The 18,576-nt window shown below is 56.4% G+C and overlaps 2 protein-coding genes across 3 annotated transcripts in view; both read left to right on the forward strand.

The window, feature by feature from the left end:
* Positions 1-10,880, forward strand: part of LOC122375546 (titin-like) — a 37,872-nt gene extending 26,992 nt beyond the window's left edge. Inside the window, exons 35-53 of the mRNA XM_043355013.1 lie at positions 46-182; positions 518-671; positions 938-1,071; positions 1,280-1,422; positions 1,749-2,009; positions 2,221-2,407; positions 2,836-3,038; positions 4,496-4,623; positions 4,860-4,946; positions 5,751-5,828; positions 6,934-7,024; positions 7,250-7,387; positions 7,659-7,817; positions 8,510-8,779; positions 8,962-9,114; positions 9,373-9,535; positions 9,742-9,930; positions 10,080-10,240; positions 10,363-10,880. Of these exons, the coding sequence (XP_043210948.1) occupies positions 46-182; positions 518-671; positions 938-1,071; positions 1,280-1,422; positions 1,749-2,009; positions 2,221-2,407; positions 2,836-3,038; positions 4,496-4,623; positions 4,860-4,946; positions 5,751-5,828; positions 6,934-7,024; positions 7,250-7,387; positions 7,659-7,817; positions 8,510-8,779; positions 8,962-9,114; positions 9,373-9,535; positions 9,742-9,930; positions 10,080-10,240; positions 10,363-10,521 (2,995 nt within the window). The 3' untranslated portion in view covers positions 10,522-10,880. The remainder of the gene's footprint in view (positions 1-45; positions 183-517; positions 672-937; positions 1,072-1,279; positions 1,423-1,748; positions 2,010-2,220; positions 2,408-2,835; positions 3,039-4,495; positions 4,624-4,859; positions 4,947-5,750; positions 5,829-6,933; positions 7,025-7,249; positions 7,388-7,658; positions 7,818-8,509; positions 8,780-8,961; positions 9,115-9,372; positions 9,536-9,741; positions 9,931-10,079; positions 10,241-10,362) is intronic.
* A 1,715-nt stretch (positions 10,881-12,595) lies between these two features.
* LOC122375544 lies at positions 12,596-18,350 on the forward strand. 2 transcript variants are annotated; one of them, XM_043355008.1, is made up of 3 exons: positions 14,186-16,766; positions 16,927-17,151; positions 17,619-18,350. In XM_043355008.1, exons 1-3 carry the CDS (start codon positions 14,277-14,279, stop codon positions 17,673-17,675), a joined length of 2,772 nt encoding a protein of 923 aa, XP_043210943.1. In that variant the 5' UTR covers positions 14,186-14,276; the 3' UTR covers positions 17,676-18,350. The 2 variants fall into 2 exon arrangements, with proteins under 2 accessions (XP_043210942.1, XP_043210943.1); XM_043355007.1 differs by having other exon boundaries at positions 12,596-16,766; positions 16,927-18,350.
* The last annotated feature ends 226 nt before the right edge of the window (positions 18,351-18,576 follow it).

Below are 18,576 nucleotides of genomic sequence, written 5' to 3' on the forward strand. Positions count from 1 at the left end.
CCGATATGTGCCCGCTGACCAGGCCGCCTCACGGCCCGCCGCCAGGTTCCGCACCACGTTCGACTTTGGGTACGCGTCGCTGCAGATCCTGGGCGTCTACCCGGAGGACGGCGGCGAGTACACGTGCCGGGCCGTCAACAGGGCCGGCCAAGCCACCTGCAAGAGCGCCCTGACCTGCCGAGGTCAGTCCCCTCCCCTCGCTAGGGCAGCGCTCTCTCTGACCGGTTCAACGGGCCACGGATCAGCCACTCGCATCAGGGGCCGCGGCTGTTATGGATAGGCGCTAGGAGCCGAGTTGTTTGTATTTCAAACGAACGTTATTTGCCTGTTTTCATACCATTTTTTTGCCTTAGCGAGTGTGTTAGGTTTGTATCACTGTTTCTCATTTAGTCTCCTGGGACCTGAAAGTAAAAGTGGGGCCTAGTGCTCCGCCGGCTGTGCAGATTTAGGCTGTTATTGATTTATCCGTCACCTCGGAATGCTAACGGACACGATCCATCCCCTGGGGCCGCGGCAGGCATTTCGTCCGTGATCATGATGAACCAGGTGCCGAAGGGCATGAAGAAGTCTGACACGCTGATGCAGATGGAGGCGGCGCTGAAGCAGTACACCTCGGACATCCACCTCACCGAGGAGGACATCTACGACGCCGACCGCAAACAGCCGCCCCGGTGAGCCGAGAGGGGCGCTGCTGGCACCCTGGGGGCCGCTCTGCTGTGGCGCTGCGCTCACCGCCCCTCGCCCGCTGATCCGCTGGCTGGAATGGAGCTGTTCTTGGTGTCGGAAGTGCTCTTAGCCTTCTAGATATACGCGCAAACGGTACCTCTCCCCCGGTACCGCTGACCGTCCCCGTCACCTCTGACCGACTCATCCCCCCGGTACCTGGTGACTGTTCCGTCCCCCGTCACATCTGAATGCCCCGTGCCCCCGGTCGCAGGTTCGTCACCCAGATCCAGGACCAGCTGGACCTTGTCGAGATGAACGTCACCAAATTCGAGTGCCAGCTGGCGCCCGTCTGCGACCCCGACATGAAGGTCGAGTGGTTCTTCAACGGCCGGCCGCTTCCTCACAGTGAGTCAGGCCGGACCGTGCGCGGGACCCACTCGGCCGAGCCGGCCAGAACAGAGTAGCGAACATGTGGACTATACACTGCCGGACAACCAGTATCGAAAGGCTAACAAAGCACGTTCCAAAGAAAGGCATCTATAGAGACTGTCGGGGGCGAGGCCGGGGCTGTTTGCAGTACCTACCGTTTCAGCCGCTCCCCCCCGTACCACAGAGAACCGCTTCACGCCCATCTACGACTTTGGTTACGTGGCGATGAACTTTGGCTGGGTGTACCCGGAGGACTCTGGGGAGTACCTGTGCCGCGCCACCAACAAGTACGGCATGGACGAGACGCGCGCCGTCATCAAGACCAAGGTCAGTCAGCTGACACACTGCGCCGGCCTGCAGGGTATCGCAGCCGTGCCGGCCAAAATGGCGCGCTTTAGCCGTCCTTACTGTAGCAGCTGTAGTGACTGGTTGGATATAAAAGGCGGTGGAGATTAACTTCCTCGCCCCCCCCCCCCGGATCTTGTACTTTGCTCAGAGTTTATCTTTCGTTGTATCTCGGTCTTAAGATGGGGGATGCCATTGATATTCTTTATTTGGGCTACCTTTTTCCCTGCTGGCTTAAGAATGAAGAGGCGCCAGCAGGCACTTCTGTGCTGCCGGGTATTGACGCGGTGTGTCCGCCTGTGACGCAGGGCAAGCCGGGCATCGTGTACGACTCGCAGCTGCCGGCCGGGATGCAGTCGGTAAAGAAGATCCAGGAGCTGGAGTCGCAGTGGAACCGGGCGCCCGAGCGGCCCGCCGACGAGGAGAAGGTGCCCGAGGCGCCGCAGTTTGTGCTGAAGCCGGAGCCGTGCTCTGTGAAGGAGGGCGACTGGGCGCGCTTCTGCTGCCGGCTCACGGGCCACCCGCGACCCCGCGTCATGTGGCTCATCAACGGTCACACCATCGTCAATGTGAGTGGCGCACCAGCGCGACTGTCAGTGGCCCAAGCAGCGTCTTATGTGCCCTGTCTTAATGAGCTGTGCATTGGTGGGCAGAATGGCATAAGCTGCTATTGATAGGTAAGCTCTTGTATGTAAAGATCAACTTGGACGTCTACTGAATAAAACGACAAACTTCTACTAGACTGTTTAGCACGTTTTGAAACCGCTTCCATCTCGACAGGGCACTCGCTACAAGCTGACCTACGACGGCATGTGGCGGCTGGACATTCCCAAGACGCGTCAGTACGACCACGGCAAGATCGAGGTGATCGCGCGAAACGCGGCCGGCGAGGCGTACACCTCCTGCGAGCTGAACGTGACGCCCAAACAGGATGACTACCGGGCCATGCTCAAGAACTCGCCCAAACGTGAGTCGGGCGCGGGCGGCTGTCGCTGGTGTGTCGTCCCGTGTGAGGGGATCGGGCCGGAGCGGTGGGAGTGATGCCGCGCTCGACGCCGCCGGCGAGAACAGCGGTCATGCGTGTGGCTTCCCGTCATAGCAGCGTCCTCCACCATGTTAATGAGTTATGAGCTAAAAGTTAGTTTAAGGATAGCGTGTGCAGCTTAGCAGTAGGTACTTTTTTTTATAAATTTAGCTCGAATGTTTGAGTGGACGGATTGACAGAGACTGAGCCCATGCTAAGCAGAGCTTGTTGCCTAGACCCCGACTTCTACCGTCCGATCGCACAATTCCAGGTAACGAATACACTGATGTTGATAGTATACTGAGCCGTGATCTAGGACTTGGTTACTGGCGATACAGACGCCCCTGACCTGCGCTGCCCGCTTCCGTCAGCGTGGTACGACTACGACCTGAAGCAGTACCAGAAGGACCGTCAGGACGACGAGTTGGAGCGCGTGTTCGAGGAGAAGGTGCGGCCCGGCATCAGCGTCCTGCACCAGGGCGAGCACCAGAAGGTGGTCGAACAGCCCGAGACCGAGTGGCAGAAGATGGCCAAGGCCAAGAAGGGCGCCGACTACTACAGCAGCTACAAGCAGGTGAGGGCCACCGCGCCGCGCCGCCAGCGGGACACGCGGGCGCGGCAGCCGCCACAGCCGGTCGGGGAGGCCGGCCCGGACGGCTGGGAACTCAATACCATAAGTGGATATGACCAAGCTGCGCAATAAAACATAAAATGCAAGTATCTGCCAAGATCTATTTATTGATAGTAATGAAGTTGAAACCTTTGGTTGTCCAAACATAAACATTCCGCACATTAACCCTCGCCCGTAAACGGCGATCTGCCACCTTCGCCCATGCAGGGGGGGTTGGTGCGACCCCCCCCCTTGGCGTTTGAAAACGGAGCGTCGTAGAGCTTAGCGGAAAAGACCAACGGATTGCTCTCGCCGAGATCTCGCGATTGGTGGTATATTTTTTGGTCCTAGGTCAACATTTGACCTACTTTTGACCGGTCAAAGGTCAAATTTTCGGAAAAATAGACTTTCTTCAACTTTCCGCGGCGATTGCGGCAAAACGGTGGGAGATATCGACTTGAAACCTTCACTATCGTGTTCCTTGATCAATTCTCTATCGTTTGGTATGTATTTCGTTTCCCTAGCTCTAAAAATGGCGCGTTGGGAGCGCCGGAAGTCGGCAAGGTCACAGTCGGCGGCAGAAATTCGAAAAATCAAAATTTAAATTTTTGAAATCTGATTGTATTTTTGGATTTGGGAGGTCCAATTGCTCCCTATAGAAGCTAATATTGCTGCATATTCCCATTGAGGTGACAAGAATTAGCAAAATAGTGGTTCGGGCGCTTTTCAAAAATAGTACCGGACGCTGTTCCTCTTGTGACGTCATAGCTCCGTGACCTGACCTGACCCGGTCAAGTTTCTTATACCATATGATAGCCAATACTTGCCCCAACATGCATGGGAAGTTTCATCACGATCCATCAACCGATGTCCGTACCACCGGCAGGAAACCTCGGGCGTTGGCACTTAGTTTGTGAAAATCCGGCCGGAGGCTGTTCCCTTTGTGACGTCATAACTCCGTGACCTGACATGACCCGGTCATTTTTTTTTTATCAAAAGATGCGCAAGGTTTGCCCCATAAGGTACCCAAAATTTGGCGGCGCTGCGCGCCGCCGTTTTTGCACTATTTCCGAAAAACCTCAGGGGGGGGGGTTGCACCAACCCCCCCCCCCCTACATGGGCGAGGGTTAAGTGTAGCAGTACTGACTGAAGCAGTAACAGTGCGTTAACGCCTCCCCGTCTGACCGCCTCCCGTCCCCATCTGACCGCCTCCCTCCCGTCTAACCGCCTCCCGTCCCCGTCTGACCGTGTCCCGTCCCCATCTGACCGCCTCCCTCCCCGTCTGACCGCCTCCCTCCCCGTCTGACCGCCTACCTCCCCGTCTGACCGCCTCCCTCCCCGTCTGACCGCCTACCTCCCCGTCTGACCGCCTCCCTCCCCGTCTGACTGTGTCCCTCCCCGTCTGACCGTGCCGCTCCCAGCTGGAGGAGGAGCAGCTGATGAAAGAGTCCAAGATCCGCGAGGCGGGCCACCAGTTCGCCGTTCCCGGCGAGAAGATCAAGCACAGCTCGGTCGCCAAGGGAATGGCCGCCAGCTACATGCAGAAACTGTGAGTGCGCGCGGGGGAGGCGGGCGGCAGACAAGTACGACCAGTAGGGTGTGGTTTGGAGGTGTAGATGAATATGCGGTCAATTTTTAGGCAGCCGGTTGACTATTAACCCTTTGACTACTATGTGAGCTAGGCATATGTTTTCTGTAACACCTGATCAAGGAATTGGGTCGAGTTGAGGATCAGTTCGGCAGTTTGGGTGGATGGGTCTGTCAACCTCTGGCGTCTTGTCACAGGGGAACTAAGAGCGAATCTTTTGAAGAGACTACGGCCACAGCAAGGCGCACTGTCGAATCGTCCGAAACGGTATCGCACACGGTCAGGTACATGACGGGCTAGCTTCGTAGACCGGGCGCTACGCGGTGTATAGACGTGGTGCATGCGGTGTAAGCGCCATAGTTGGTCCTAGGCTCGGCAATCGGCATACATTTACATAGGAGCGCCTCTGAGTTACTCTAGCTTCCACGTAGAAGACATAGCTAGAACGAATACACTTACAACATATCGGCTCTAAAACTGACAGGCATGCCTCATAGTTCATGCTTTTCTGAATTGGTTAAGTCAGATTCCGCTTACACCAATTCATACGTAGCAACAAGTGTTTCGTGTTTGTCAAGTAAGTGTTGGTATATCCATTTTTTATTATAAAACACGACATGTGATATCAATATGTTGTTTATTAGTTGCTGCTTTGCTTTATACTCTATCAATTGATAGTGGGAGCTACACATGGACATCATGCATTGCCTACACCGCAGCGTCGGCGCATTACATGTTCTTTTAGTTGTCAGGGACTTTTATGTACGGTGAGTGTGAATAGACGCGTTTTGTCCCGAGGTTCTCATCACGTCTTTGTAGCATAAAAGTCGCTGTTTTTTTTTTTTTTTTTGCATGCCAGTTTATACCGACATACCAATTGACAGGCGCTCTATCGCAAGATGGCGGTCGACCCCAAGAGGCAGTGTTACTGTAGGGAATCCGCGGCAGACTTCTGCAGGACTGCGGTTTATTGCGACCCCGCCCTACTCCTCTACCGCGTGTCCCCCTCCCTCCCCTCCGGTGTGTGTGGGTCGGTGCCGTGTATAAACTCGTGATGACATGTGTCGAACTTGTGCCCCTCTGTTCAGGAATGAGTCGGCAGAGAGCTCCAGTGACGCGTCTCGAATGTCCCGCGGGGCCCAATCCGTGCTCCGCAGGCAGCCTAGGTACTGTGCACGCCGGCCGCGGTCCGACCGACCTGTTTGCGTTGTTTTTCGCTTCGTAGGCGTGCGTGGGGTAGTACGGAGAAGAATCTCTGCTTATGTTCATTCCAACCGTCTCTGCGTGTCAGTGTACACTAAGCTGTGGCACATCAATGAACATGTGTGAGGGGGGCGTAAAAATCACCTAATCTGCACTTTAAACACTATTTCTGCTCGCTTACGCTGATTGTTCTGCAGTCCGTTCTGGGCAGGGCTTCTGTGCATGTTTGGCACTCGTGTGCATGGACCAATTTCACGATTCTTCTTTAATGCTTCCGGTACCTACTGATTATCAAGGCGATCAATGTTTGGACAAGGAAATAAACACCATTCAGTGATGATTGGTCACCCCTCTCGTTCAGTGTCGTGACTCGTTGGTTAAATCACAGAGAGCATTCATAAATAAGCACCACGTTCAGCATGTAAATGGCATGAACGCATGATTACAACGGCGTCGGGCTTGAAAAGAGAGCCGTTTGTTTGGCGGCCGCCTGCAGTCTGTTTCGAAAGATGGCTCAGATCTGACGCCTGTGCTGAGCAGTCTAGTGCAGGATCGATGCCTTCACGCGAGCATATCACATCCTGTTTTCGTTAGTGAGCGCTCTTCGCTTTGGCCTGAACTCCTTCCTATACCTTCTGTCGCCTGCAGAGCCAGTCTCTCTATTTCCGTCCCCGCCGTTCCGAGCCGTCTCCAACAGCGGATTCAGTCACGGAACTCTGCACGGTGCCGGGTACCGTTTGTGTCGTGTTTTCAGTGTTCAGCGCTGTGACCTGTTGTCGGTTGCATGAGGTGGGGCGCTGGGTCCATTTTCAGACTGCACTGTCGGCTGCCACTGCTTGTCCGTTACTGCTCCAGCCTCCAAAGGCGTGCAGTCAACACATGCTATGTTTATTTCCCACATTCCAACCATTTTGTTGGGTTGTCGCTGACATGCCTAGACTGCAGCTCGCGCCGTGCGTTGCTCTGCCCTGCCATATGACCGGGGCCGCGGGTCCCGTGTATGTATGGCTTTGTCCCTGTGTTTGGTGGCCGGGCCGCCCTGTGACCGCTCCGCCGCGCTGCCGGCAGCTCCGAGGCCGACCAAAAACCAGAGGCGCAGCCGCCACCGCGCCGACAGTTCATGCCCGGGCCCGCCGAGTCCGTGGTCCAGGGCAAGGAGGTGAGAGCGGGACACCGGAAGGAAACGGTCAGAGGGGATGGTGGCGACGCAGAACTCGCTCTCCCGCAGCGCTCTATCGACAAATATTACCGCTAAACTTATATGAATTGATAAGATAGGTCAGCACCGAAGGTACCGGTTTACTCAGTGTTGGCGTTTCTTTTTGTGACGGATGTACTGCGGACTATGGGATCAGGCGAGCCGCCGTTTTCCCCCCGCCATCAGGTACACACCAACATTCAGCGGCAGCAGCAAAAGGAGCAGCGCGGAGACCTGGAGATCCGGCGCAACATCACCGCCAAGGAGACCTCCGAGGTCGAGCATAAGGCGCAGACCCAGGAGCGCGTCGTGCAGGGCAAGGTGGTGAGTACCTACGCTGGCGAGGGCCGGGTGCGCCTGCCTGGGGCGGCGGGGACGGACGGTCTTCACTGGTAGCCAGGATACAGCGATAGCAAGGTACGGTCAAACCGAACGCGCTAATGCTAATACAGTAATGCGGGCGGTGTAGTGTACCGAATTGAGTTGCTGCGATTTAGAGCCGTTTAGCGTCAATGAAGTAGTGCTATAACTTGTCAAAGTCCCTCAGTTTGAAGAGTTGCGTTCCCGTCTCACATCTGTCTCCTGCTGGTTTCAGGAGCCGTCCAAGCCTCCGTTCTTCACGCGCAAGATGCAGCCGTGTCGGGTGTTCGACAAGGAGGGTGCCAAGTTCGAGGTGGAGTTCACGGGCGACCCGGCACCCGATGTCGAGTGGTTCCGCGAGGACTTCCTCATCAAGTCCAGCCAGGACTTCAAGGCAAGTCGATTCCGTTCGATCAATGCCGCCCTCATGGCAGACCTAAAAATTGAGCAAGTTTGACAGTGGGTAACAGCCTTTGGGAGGATTGTTGAGTGGGATAAGGATCTCTCGGTCTAACGAGACCTTTTGAGAGTCTTAAGGATGAAACGAATCGGGGGGGGGGGGGTTCATTGGTTTGGGCGGCCACCCTGGTGCACCGCTAAGGCCGAGCCCGTCACGATGGGCGGTCACCCAGCTCCGCTAACGGTCGCCCCACCACACGAGAGCCTGTTCCTGGGGAGCTTCTCACGTCTGAAGAAGGGGGCCGTCCAGCCCGGATTAGGGGGTTTGATGTGTGGACAAGGATTTAACTGTCCCGAGATTAAAAACTCTGAACGGTATGTTTGCTAGGTGTATTGAAACGCCATTTCTCTTCTGTAAATCTAAAGCAACATGCTCCTTATACAACGTTATTATTTCAATATTGTTGCGAGTGGTCTGTGCTGAGTCCGTATCATTCATAACAATCAGGCGGAATGCATTCAGGGTGAATCACGATCCAAGGGACGGGCGCCAGCCCCGTGTTATTTGCCTGGCTGGTCGGACGGCCGGCCGCCGGACGTCTGTCGTGAACCGGACCGTGAGCCGTGACGGTCGTCCACCGCGAGCCGGCCTCCCGTGACGCGGCCCCGCTCCTCCCGCTCCGACAGATCACCACCACCCAGCGCAGGTCGGTGCTGCAGATCCGCGAGGTGTTCAGCGAGGACTCGGGCCAGTTCTCCTGCATCGCCTCCAACCGCGGCGGCAAGGCCAAGTGCTCGGCGAACCTGGTGGTGGAGCAGCGCAAACAGGAGCGCGGCGCGGCGGCGCCGCCCAACTTCGTGCAGACCATCCAGGACACCACCGTCAAAGCTGGCAAGCTGGCTCGCTTCGACGCCAAGCTGGCCGGCACCAAGCCGATGGACGTCTATTGGCTGAAGGTCAGTACGGTCCGGCTCTGGGGGGAAATCTGGGCGCCGACCAGCGTTGCCAGCGGAAAAGGTCGGCGCCGCCGACCTCAATGCTACCGGCGCACTGTTCTTGTGTGTAAAGGGCGCATCGTGCTGCTCGCTCTGCCTGATGCCTCGATGACCGAGTGTCGTATTTATCGTATGTCGCGCAGAACGGCCGTAAGATCACAGCTGACATGAAGTTCAAGATCCTAGAGGACCAGGAGGTGTACACGCTACTGATTCTGGAGCCGACCGCGGACGACTCTGGCAGCTACGAGTGTGTCTCCATCAACAAGAACGGCGAGGCGCGCTGTCAGGGACAGGTCGGTGGCCCCGGCCCGATGGGCGCGCTGCGGGTGACCCTGCCCCTCGGAGCGCCTTCCTCGCCCCCCCCCCCCCCCCCCCCCGTAATCGCTACCTGCTGATCTGTTGTTATCTGCGCACGTAGCTGTTCTGTTATCGTTCCTCTTTCCTCTCCCGCCGTCTCCCCGTCCGTAGCCGCTAGTGATCGTTCTCGAGTCGCGCCTCTCTGCGCTTCATTGTTGGAGAGCTGGCTTTGACCCCCACTCCTTCGTCCCCAGCTGGTGGTGGAGAGCCCTCCTCCGGCGCCGGCGCCCAAGGCCAAGGCCAAGGCTCAGCCGCAGGAACAGGCCGTAGCGCCCAAGATCGTGGAGCCGATGAAGGGCTTGATTGTGGTCGAGGGCCAGGCGGCCATGTTCCGGTGCCGATTCAGCGGACACCCAGGTAAGTGGAGCGGACAGCTCGGTAACGGCTGGGCCCGTCGGACGCAGATTTAGCACACCGTTGGGGAACCGCCGGTCTGACGGTGGATCAGGTTCGGTTATTCGAATGCCGAATGCCTGGCAATGCCGAGCCTTCCAGTCTCTCGCATATTTGCGTTCGCTCCACCTCACTGTTGCGGCCACGCTGAGTACAGACGCCCGTTGCAGCGCCGACGGCCCAGTGGCTGAAGGACGAGAAGCCGATCAAGCCGTCCAAGTATTTCAAGATGGAACAGGACGGCGACGCGTTCATCCTGCGCATCTCCGAGTGTTTCCCGGAGGACGAGGGCACCTACTACTGCGTGGCCACCAACTCGGCCGGCAAGTCCACCATGAAAGCACCGCTCAAAGTTCAAGGTGAGTGGCTCGGTGCAGCACGGACGCCGGACCCAGGCGCCGAGCGCATTCAGGGCGAATGGTTGGGGCCCCGACTGGTCTGAACTTGTTGCGGATCTCTGCCCGGCGGGCCGGCCGACCGACCGACCCGCCCGACCGCTCGCCCACAGCACCCAAGGAGGATGAGGCGCCCACCGTCACTCCCATGAAGGACGTCACCGTCGAGGAGGGCCAGCCGGCCCGCTTTTCGGCCAAAATCACAGGGAAGCCCACGCCGACCGTCAGCTGGCTGCGGGAAAACACCCTGATTCCGCAGAGCCGCGACTTTAAGGTCAGTGGCTTCATAACACATTGTGTTCAGTAACCAAAGGGTTGGCTGATTGAGGGATGCGGTCCAGTGAACCGAGGTGATCGTGGGCCCCGTTGGTTCACCCCTGTGCGCGCGTTCCCCAGATGGCCATCAGCGGCAACACGGCCTCGCTGGAGATCGTGGAGACCTACGAGGAGGACTCTGGTGTCATCACGTGCCGGGCCACCAACAGCGCCGGCACCAGCGAGAGCTCCGCCAAACTGATCGTCGAGAGCGCCGAGACCGAGAGCGAGTCCGAGTGACCCGAGGCTCCAGCCGCGGCCACGACGGAGGCGACGGCCAAGACGCGACTGTAGAGTAGGCACTTGACAACGACGTTGCTCCGTGTATTAATCATTTCGGCAGAGGCTAGGCGGACGGGTAACCCGTGTTATTTATGTGGGGATAGGCCGGCCAGCCGTACGCTGGGAAGGGTGCCGGGCGCCGCCATGCTGGGTGGCTCGCCGTGGAGTGTTGGCTCTGGAGGCTGTCCTACGATCGCCCACCGATCGCGTTACTGTAGGACGGAGGTGAAGTAACCCCGCTGCCTCCCTATGCTGTTGTAAAATATGTTTCAACGATAAATACGAATTTTATTATAATAAATAATAACTTCCCAGGAGCATCATTGTCATTGGGCCAGGGAGCTCTAATTATCCTCGTACGAATTTTCCACAATGCCCACCGTCACCCAACCTACATACCACTCGGACTTCATCTTCACATTACCACGCACTCTCCCCACAGGGGCTGACCGTTGTCGGAGCTGTTCCTCGCCCAGGGCTTATTGGCCCCACCTTGCGACGCTTGTAACTTCGGCCGGTAAGGGGAGAGGCGCCCCTTCGGCTCCGGATTGACACGCGCTTGATGACCTGATTTGATCACTGAAAGGACAGATGATGCGTATTGACTTTTCCTTGTTATCGTGTTTTTGTTATTGATGAGCGGTGTTTTTGCACTTGATTTCTCACCGGAAGCCGATTTTTACTAGGCTAGGCGAGCCGACCCGTGCCCGTACACCCGGACAACGGGGTCCTGGGGGTTGCGCCTTCCACCGTGCGGAGACAGTCGCGGTGGCCGGGTGACACGCCTCTTCAGCCCTGCGTTCTGGAAGGGGCACCGGCCCAGATGAGCCATTCTCAGCCGGGATGCCGTCGGGGATGGCGTCGGAAATGTCTCGCCGACGGGATTCGGGTACTGCTGCTCCTGCCCCCTGGTGGTAACTCGACTAGACGTCAAGGGAGGAGGTGGTGTGCCGACCCCCTCTCGCTTAGTGTTCGCCGAGGGGCGTGCTTCCAACCGGAGACTCGTCTCCATCTCGCTTCCTGTGGAGCCGGACTGCTCAGCTTTGGAGCAAAATCGAATAGTTCGCCGTTTTTCGTCCTTTTATCGCCCTCATTCACGCTGCAGTCTCAAGGATGAATCGCAAAACCCCGTTAGGATGTCCATGAAGACAGCAGCAAATTCGTCTACGCATTTCAACGTATTCGGCGACCTTAAGGGTTTGGGGTTCCGGTTGCCAACGTATTGACACTGGCTTACAGGTTACACGACGTGGAGCACTCGACGGCCGGAAAAAAACAACCCAGTAAAAGATTGAAAAGGCATCCCAATACTTCAACCTTAAAAACTTCCCTCCGCCTACAAATAGTGTCCGCGAGCGTAACCAACCCCTTCCACCCGATACCAATCGTCTCGCCACCCTAAAACACAAAATGCCGACAACCAACATTTATTGGTTATTGTTATGAATTCGTGGTCTTGTTCCTTTTTTTACCTTCACCCGTGCGTATACTAATGTAACCTACCTTTCCTACCCCAGTAAAACTTTCCTTTATTTGCCCGCCCTTTTCCTGAATCCTTCACAATTAGGGGCCTGTTCCAGCGCCTCCAGAAACCTCCAGAAACCTCCAGAAAGCTCTAGAATCCTCCAGAGAGCGTTCCAGCGCCTCCAGAAAGCTCCAGAAAGCTCTCGCCAAAGCTCCAGAAACCTCCAGTAGCCTCCAGAGAGTTGAGAGGTCCAAATTTCTCTGGAGGCTCTGGTCTACAATTATGGCGCACATGTGACAATCACGAATGTAAACAAAGGAAATTTGACTGATTATTTTACAACTTGAATGTAAAGAAAATTACATTGCTATAATTTTATTTATCTTTTTAACTAAAATTGAAAACAAATTTTGCGTTTCAAGAGAGAACAATCGTCATTCTTTTGGTATCTATGATGCCAATCTCCAGAAATCTCCAGATTGCGTTCCAGCGCCTCCAGTAAAACCTCTGGTAGAGCCTCCAGTCAAGAATTTCTTCTGGAGGCGCTGGAACAGGCCCTAGGTTGTGACGTAACGCTTCCATTTTTTTCACCGAGCCGATTTCGTTTTGTTTTGATCCGCCCATCTCAGAATGCTACCGTCGAGGCTGCCGAGCGCGTCAGTGCACTGTTCGTTGCGTTACCGAGTTGTCACCGTCAAGCAACCAGCCGCCGCAAGAATATACCCCAGAGGAAATATTTTGTTTGCCCACCTTACATAGTCCTCCGCGGGCCGGATAACACCCGCCTTGATTTTAATTTCAACTGTGATTTTGCTGTGCTTGTTTGGGCATTGATATTCAGTGCAAGCTGGAGAAGATGACTGAAGAAGCGTTGGTAAAGGAGAGGACGAAGCTTCGAGGTAAGGCTACAAAGCTGGTCAATGATTTAAAAGAGTACAGAGCAGGATCTGTGGATCAAGATGATCTGGCTTACAAAATCCATGTTTTGAGTCAGCTGGAGGAGCAGATGGTGTCACTGCAGGGTGTGCTCAGTTCTAAGGGTGTACCCGATGAGACGTCTCATATTGATACTCTGAGGGAAGAGGTGTTCAAGGCTCGGCGTCAGCTGATCAGGATTGAGAGTGCTGTAGTGGCTCCCCCCGCCCCAACTCAGTCTGATGTCACAGATCTCAGGGTGTCTGACGTCAAGTTGCCAGTGTTCGGTGGGGACTTCCTGCAGTGGTCAGAGTTTTGGGACCTCTACGAAGTTGCTGTACACACCAACCCAAGGTACGCAACTGTACAGAAATTTGTCTTACTTAAGAGTCACCTGTCTGGTCTTGCACTACAGTGTATCAAGGGCATACCAGTGTCTGACGTGTGTTACGACTCTGCTGTGGACACATTGAAGGACAGGTTTTGTCAAACTGAGAGAGTAAAAGAGGAGATAATTAAGGGGCTGCTGAACATGCCGTGTGCAACCGATGACTTGACCTCGATGAGGTCTTTTATTGATCATCTGACGTCTCACGTGAGGACTCTAACAGCGATGGGAGTCGGCTGTGACAGTTTTTCCAGCCTGCTGCTACCCATAGCAAAAGGAAAACTGCCTGAGCCGTGGAGACTGGAGTGGGCGCGGCAGCATCAGCCGTCTCCAGGACTGGAGGAGTTCCTGCAGTTTCTCCAGAGGGAGATGAACATCCGAGAGGAGGCTGGCTTCTGCAGTAAGCGTCCAACAGCCCAGGAGAGAGGCTCCCCACCCACAGTGAGTGCTCTTGCGGTCAGTCAGAGTCGAGTCAGCCCAGCCCCAGCCAGTGTATGGACTTGTGCAGCATGTACCAAGTACAAGCATGGCCTGAACAAATGTTTTGCTTATCAGAGGATGTCTGTGGAGGAAAGATGGGCAGTAGTGAGGAGAGCTGGGTTGTGTTACCAATGTCTCGGACCCCACCTTGTTCGTCAGTGCAAAAGCAGGTCATGCACGGTGTGCGGTGCTGCACATCACACGTCTCTGCATGCCGCTCCTGCTGCTGCGCTGCCTGCAGTCCCTGCTCGTGTAGCCGCACCTCCAGCGGCTCCTGGGCATGCTGCTGCAGCACCTCAGGCTCATGCGCACGCATCTGCTCTGCCTGCTGCTCCTGCACCTGGCGCTGGCATGGATCCGCCTGCTGGTAAGCAGCCCGTGTATGATGTTCGTCAAACTTGGCAGCCCGGCTATAGGTGGCAGCACTGTTCGGCAGCGGTGAGTGCTGACTGTGTTGGCAATGACATGCATGGCCAAGTGTGCTACAACCAAACTGTACTGGTTGATGCTGTTGGGCCCCTGGGCACTAAACAGGTCCGTGTCATGATTGATGGGGGATCAGACTCTTCATTCATCAGGGCCTCTGTCGCTGAAGAGCTCGGGCTGGCGGTACTGGGACAGGGGACATTCGCCTGTATTGGATTCCCTGAGCGTGTTGAGGAGGCACGCACCTATGACCAGGTCAAGGTGACCTTGAGGAGCCGTCACACAGGTGAGGGAAAGGAGCTCCAGTTCTGGAAGAGTGATCGCTTGTGTGCGCCTGTAAATGACAGAAAACCCGACTTTTTGTCGCTCCCAAGTGGTGTGAAGCTGGCTGATGATTACCAGGGGGGACCTGTTGATCTGTTGATCGGCCTGGATCAGATGTACCATGTTGTGCTGTGGAACCATGTCCAGGTCTCACCAGCTCTCAGGCTGATCGAGACGATCTTCGGACACGTGCTGCACGGAGCAGCGCCGAGCCAGCAGCAACCAGCGCGCCGACACGTCTACCGATGCCAAACCGTGGAGCAGATGTGGACACTGGACGCCGTGGGGGTCGCCCAAGATGAAGTGAGTACCTGTATGCCTAACTTTGAAGAACCTACCTGGGTTCCTGCTGCGAATCGCTACGAGATGTCGTTGTTGTGGAAGTCGGACCGTCGCCCCGTCGCTAACCTGGCTGTTGCAGAGAGTCGCACCCGCCGTATGACCGAGAAGCTGACCGCAGAGGAGTTCGACGAGTACGACAGTCACCTGGCCAACCTGAGGAAGACCGGCGTCATCGAGGACGCGCCCATCGCTGAAGATCGAGAGTCTGCGTTCTACCTACCGCACCACGGGGTGCATCGGAACGGCAAACTACGCGTGGTGTACGACGGCTCGGCAGCTGACGGCAGCGGCTACAGTCTCAACTCGTACTTGGAATCTGGTGAGAATCTGCTCAGTCGAGTGCCTGCTGTCCTGCTGAACTTTCGCAGAGGTCCGGTGGCCTGTCAGACGGACATCCAGGCCGCGTTTCACCAGATTCTTGTACGCCTAGAGGACAGACCTTACCTGCAGTTCTTTTGGCTGGATCGTGTGCTGAGGTTCCAGAGAGTACCATTTGGTTTGAAGTGTTCGCCGTATATGCTGCTGCAGACTGTTAACACCCACCTCAGGTACCAGAGCGCGGAGCAGGACCTGTGCGATAAGGTGCGCTCCGGTCTGTATATGGATGACATATGTCTCACCTTCTCTAGCAAGGATGAAGCCTGCAGAGCGATGGAGAAGACTCGCGTGATATTCCAGGAGGCTGGAATGTCTCTGCACAAGACGCGAGTGACCGGGGACGTGTGTGAGGATGCGCCTGTCCTGGGTCTGATGTGGAGCACCACTCGTGATGAGCTCGCTGTGGTTGTCCCAGAGTCGACCTGTCCTGTAACCAAAAGTCAGCTGCTGTCTGCTTTATCACGACCGTTTGACCCGCTTGGTGTACTCGTGCCATGGATCATTCGTGGAAAGGTCCTCTTCCAGGAGACTTGGAGGACTATGCCGCCCGGCGTGTGGGAGGAGAGGCTGCCGGAAGCACTTCAGGCAGAGGTCAGAGCCTGGTGGGCCTCAGCCCGTCAGCTGATATGGTTTCCCCGACCGTGTACCATTACCTTATCGGAGGAAGCGACGTATCACGTGTTCTGTGATGCCTCAGCCGTCGCCTTCTGTGCCGCTGTGTATGCTGTGCAGGGTGGGGAGGCGAAGCTCCTGATCGCCCGGAGCCGACTCGCCCCCCTCTCCACCCAGCTGACCATCCCCCGCCTGGAGCTGATGGGGGCCTTGATTGGGGCGCGTTTGATGGATTTCGTTAGGAAGTCGTTGAACATGTCGTCTCCTACAGTGTACTTTTGGACAGACTCTATGGACGTCATCTACTGGATCTCCTGTGGGAGACCACGGAAGCTCTTCGTGGAGAATCGCGTCTCGGCCATCCTCCAGCTCTCGCGCGCGGACCAGTGGCGACACGTCAGGGGTGAGGAGAACCCAGCGGACCTCGGCACAAGAGGTATGTCTCTCGAGTCACTGGCGAAGAGTGCCATGTGGTGGCACGGACCGAAGTTTATCGTTGATGGCGTGGACACTGTTGATGTGTTGCCTGTTCCAGCTGAGCCCAGCGCTGACGCGATTCAGGAGCTGAAGCCGACCAAGACTGGTGAGTCGAGACGTGTGGAGGCCTGCACTGTGAGTCGGGACTCAGAGCGGCCGCCGACCGTATCCCTGTTCGATGTGACTGAATGTTCGTCGTTGAAGCAGGCGGTGAACCGCTACGCCTGGGTATTGAGGTTCGTTGACAATGCCCGCAGACCCCGAGCGGAGAGAGAGGATTCTTCGCAGCTGACCACCGAAGAGAGGAGGCGCGCACTGCGGCTGCTAATCGGGGAAGCGCAAGAGAGGCACTTCGGATTGGAGCTCGAGGCTCTCCGCGCTTGCCAACCTCTCCCGGTAAGATCGTGCCTCGCAAAGCTTCGCCCCCCAGCTGAGCCTGGACGGAATCCTAGAGTCGGTGCCGCGCACAAACGAAGCCCCTGTTATCATTTTACCAGAGTTCGCGCACGTAACCACCCTGGTGATTGATGACGCTCATCGGAGGTGTTTCCACCAGGGCACCCGCGTGACGCTCGCTGTAGCTGCCGCAGAGTACATGGTGAGGCGGCGAGCTGTTCGCCGTGTCGTCGACACCTGCACCCGATGCCGGAGATACCGCGGCCTGCCGTACCGATCGCCGGAGGGTGCGCTGCCGACGTTCAGGACCCAGCCTGCACGACCGTTCTCCAAAGTGGGAGTTGACTTCATGGGGCCACTGTATGTGGACGGGCACCAGAAGAAGGTATGGATTTTGTTAATCACCTGTGCCACCTCACGAGCGGTACACCTAGAACTCGTCCGCTCTCAAGCGTCGTCTGACCTCATCATTGCATTAAGGCGCTTCTTTGCACTGCGAGGCACCCCCATTCTGGTCTACAGCGATAACGCTCGCACCTTTCACGCGCTGACCGGTCACCTTCCCCACTCTGTGACGTGGAAGTTTATCCCCGAATCGGCCCCGTGGTGGGGGGGATATTGGGAACGACTTGTAGGAGTTACCAAGAAGGCTCTGAGAATAACACTGCACCTGTGCCATCTCAGCTTCGAGGAGCTGTCGGTTACTCTATATGAGCTGGCTTTTGCGATCAATTTGCGACCTCTCACTCAGGATGACGGAGAGAATGTTCTCACACCCGCCCACTTCTTGTTCGGTGTTACTGCTATCAATGGGGTTCTCTGTCCATCTCTGAACGAGTCTCCAATCACCAGGGCCTGGAGACATCGGAGGCGAGTGTGCGACCACCTCAACCGGCGATGGATATCTGAGTACCTGAGTGCCCTGCGGTGCTGGAGCACCTCTCCGCGCGGCCGGCCGAGTCGTGTCCCCGGCGTCGGCGACGTCGTCCTGGTGCGAGACGAGGGGCCGCGCGGCGGGTGGCCGCTGGCCCGCGTCGCCGAGCTGCTGCGTGGGCCGGACGGGCAGGCTCGCGCCGCGGTGATAGTGCTGCGCGGCAGGACCACGCGGCGCCCTGTCAACAAACTCTACGCGCTGGAGGCCGCCGGCGAGTAGGCCTGCGATGGTGACTGTTAGCGCGCCGCTCGCAGTGAAGTGTTGTGTTTTGTTGTGTTTGAAGTGCCTGTTTTACCGTGTGCAATTGTAACCGGTTTTCGAAGTTCATAGAACTTCGAGTGGGGAGAATGTTATGAATTCGTGGTCTTGTTCCTTTTTTTACCTTCACCCGTGCGTATACTAATGTAACCTACCTTTCCTACCCCAGTAAAACTTTCCTTTATTTGCCCGCCCTTTTCCTGAATCCTTCACAATTAGGTTGTGACGTAACGCTTCCATTTTTTTCACCGAGCCGATTTCGTTTTGTTTTGATCCGCCCATCTCAGAATGCTACCGTCGAGGCTGCCGAGCGCGTCAGTGCACTGTTCGTTGCGTTACCGAGTTGTCACCGTCAAGCAACCAGCCGCCGCAAGAATATACCCCAGAGGAAATATTTTGTTTGCCCACCTTACAGTTATATTGTGCACACACCGATGACAACGGTACACGGGTTTGGGTAGCATGCACGAAGCATCTTACACAGTCAACAGTCAACACCGTGGCCGGTGGAGAGACAGATCGTGGACGCGCTGGGCCGGTAACGCCCAACACCGAACCGCGGCTCAGCGGTCTCGCCGGCCAGCTGTAGTCCATAATATGTCGCTAACGACGCATATG

Source organism: Amphibalanus amphitrite, unplaced genomic scaffold (assembly GCF_019059575.1).
Source record: "Amphibalanus amphitrite isolate SeventyFive unplaced genomic scaffold, NRLGWU_Aamphi_draft 001866F_arrow, whole genome shotgun sequence".
Lineage (NCBI taxonomy): Eukaryota > Metazoa > Arthropoda > Thecostraca > Balanomorpha > Balanidae > Amphibalanus > Amphibalanus amphitrite.

Excerpts from the sequence above, each read along its gene's own strand:
- LOC122375544 (XM_043355007.1), top strand. The coding sequence starts at position 12,885 with ATGACTGAAGAAGCGTTGGTAAAGGAGAGGACGAAGCTTCGAGGTAAG. Across the intron at positions 16,767-16,926 it reads GCGCTTGCCAACCTCTCCCG|GGCACCCGCGTGACGCTCGC; the intron begins GTAAGATCGTGC and ends TGTTTCCACCAG.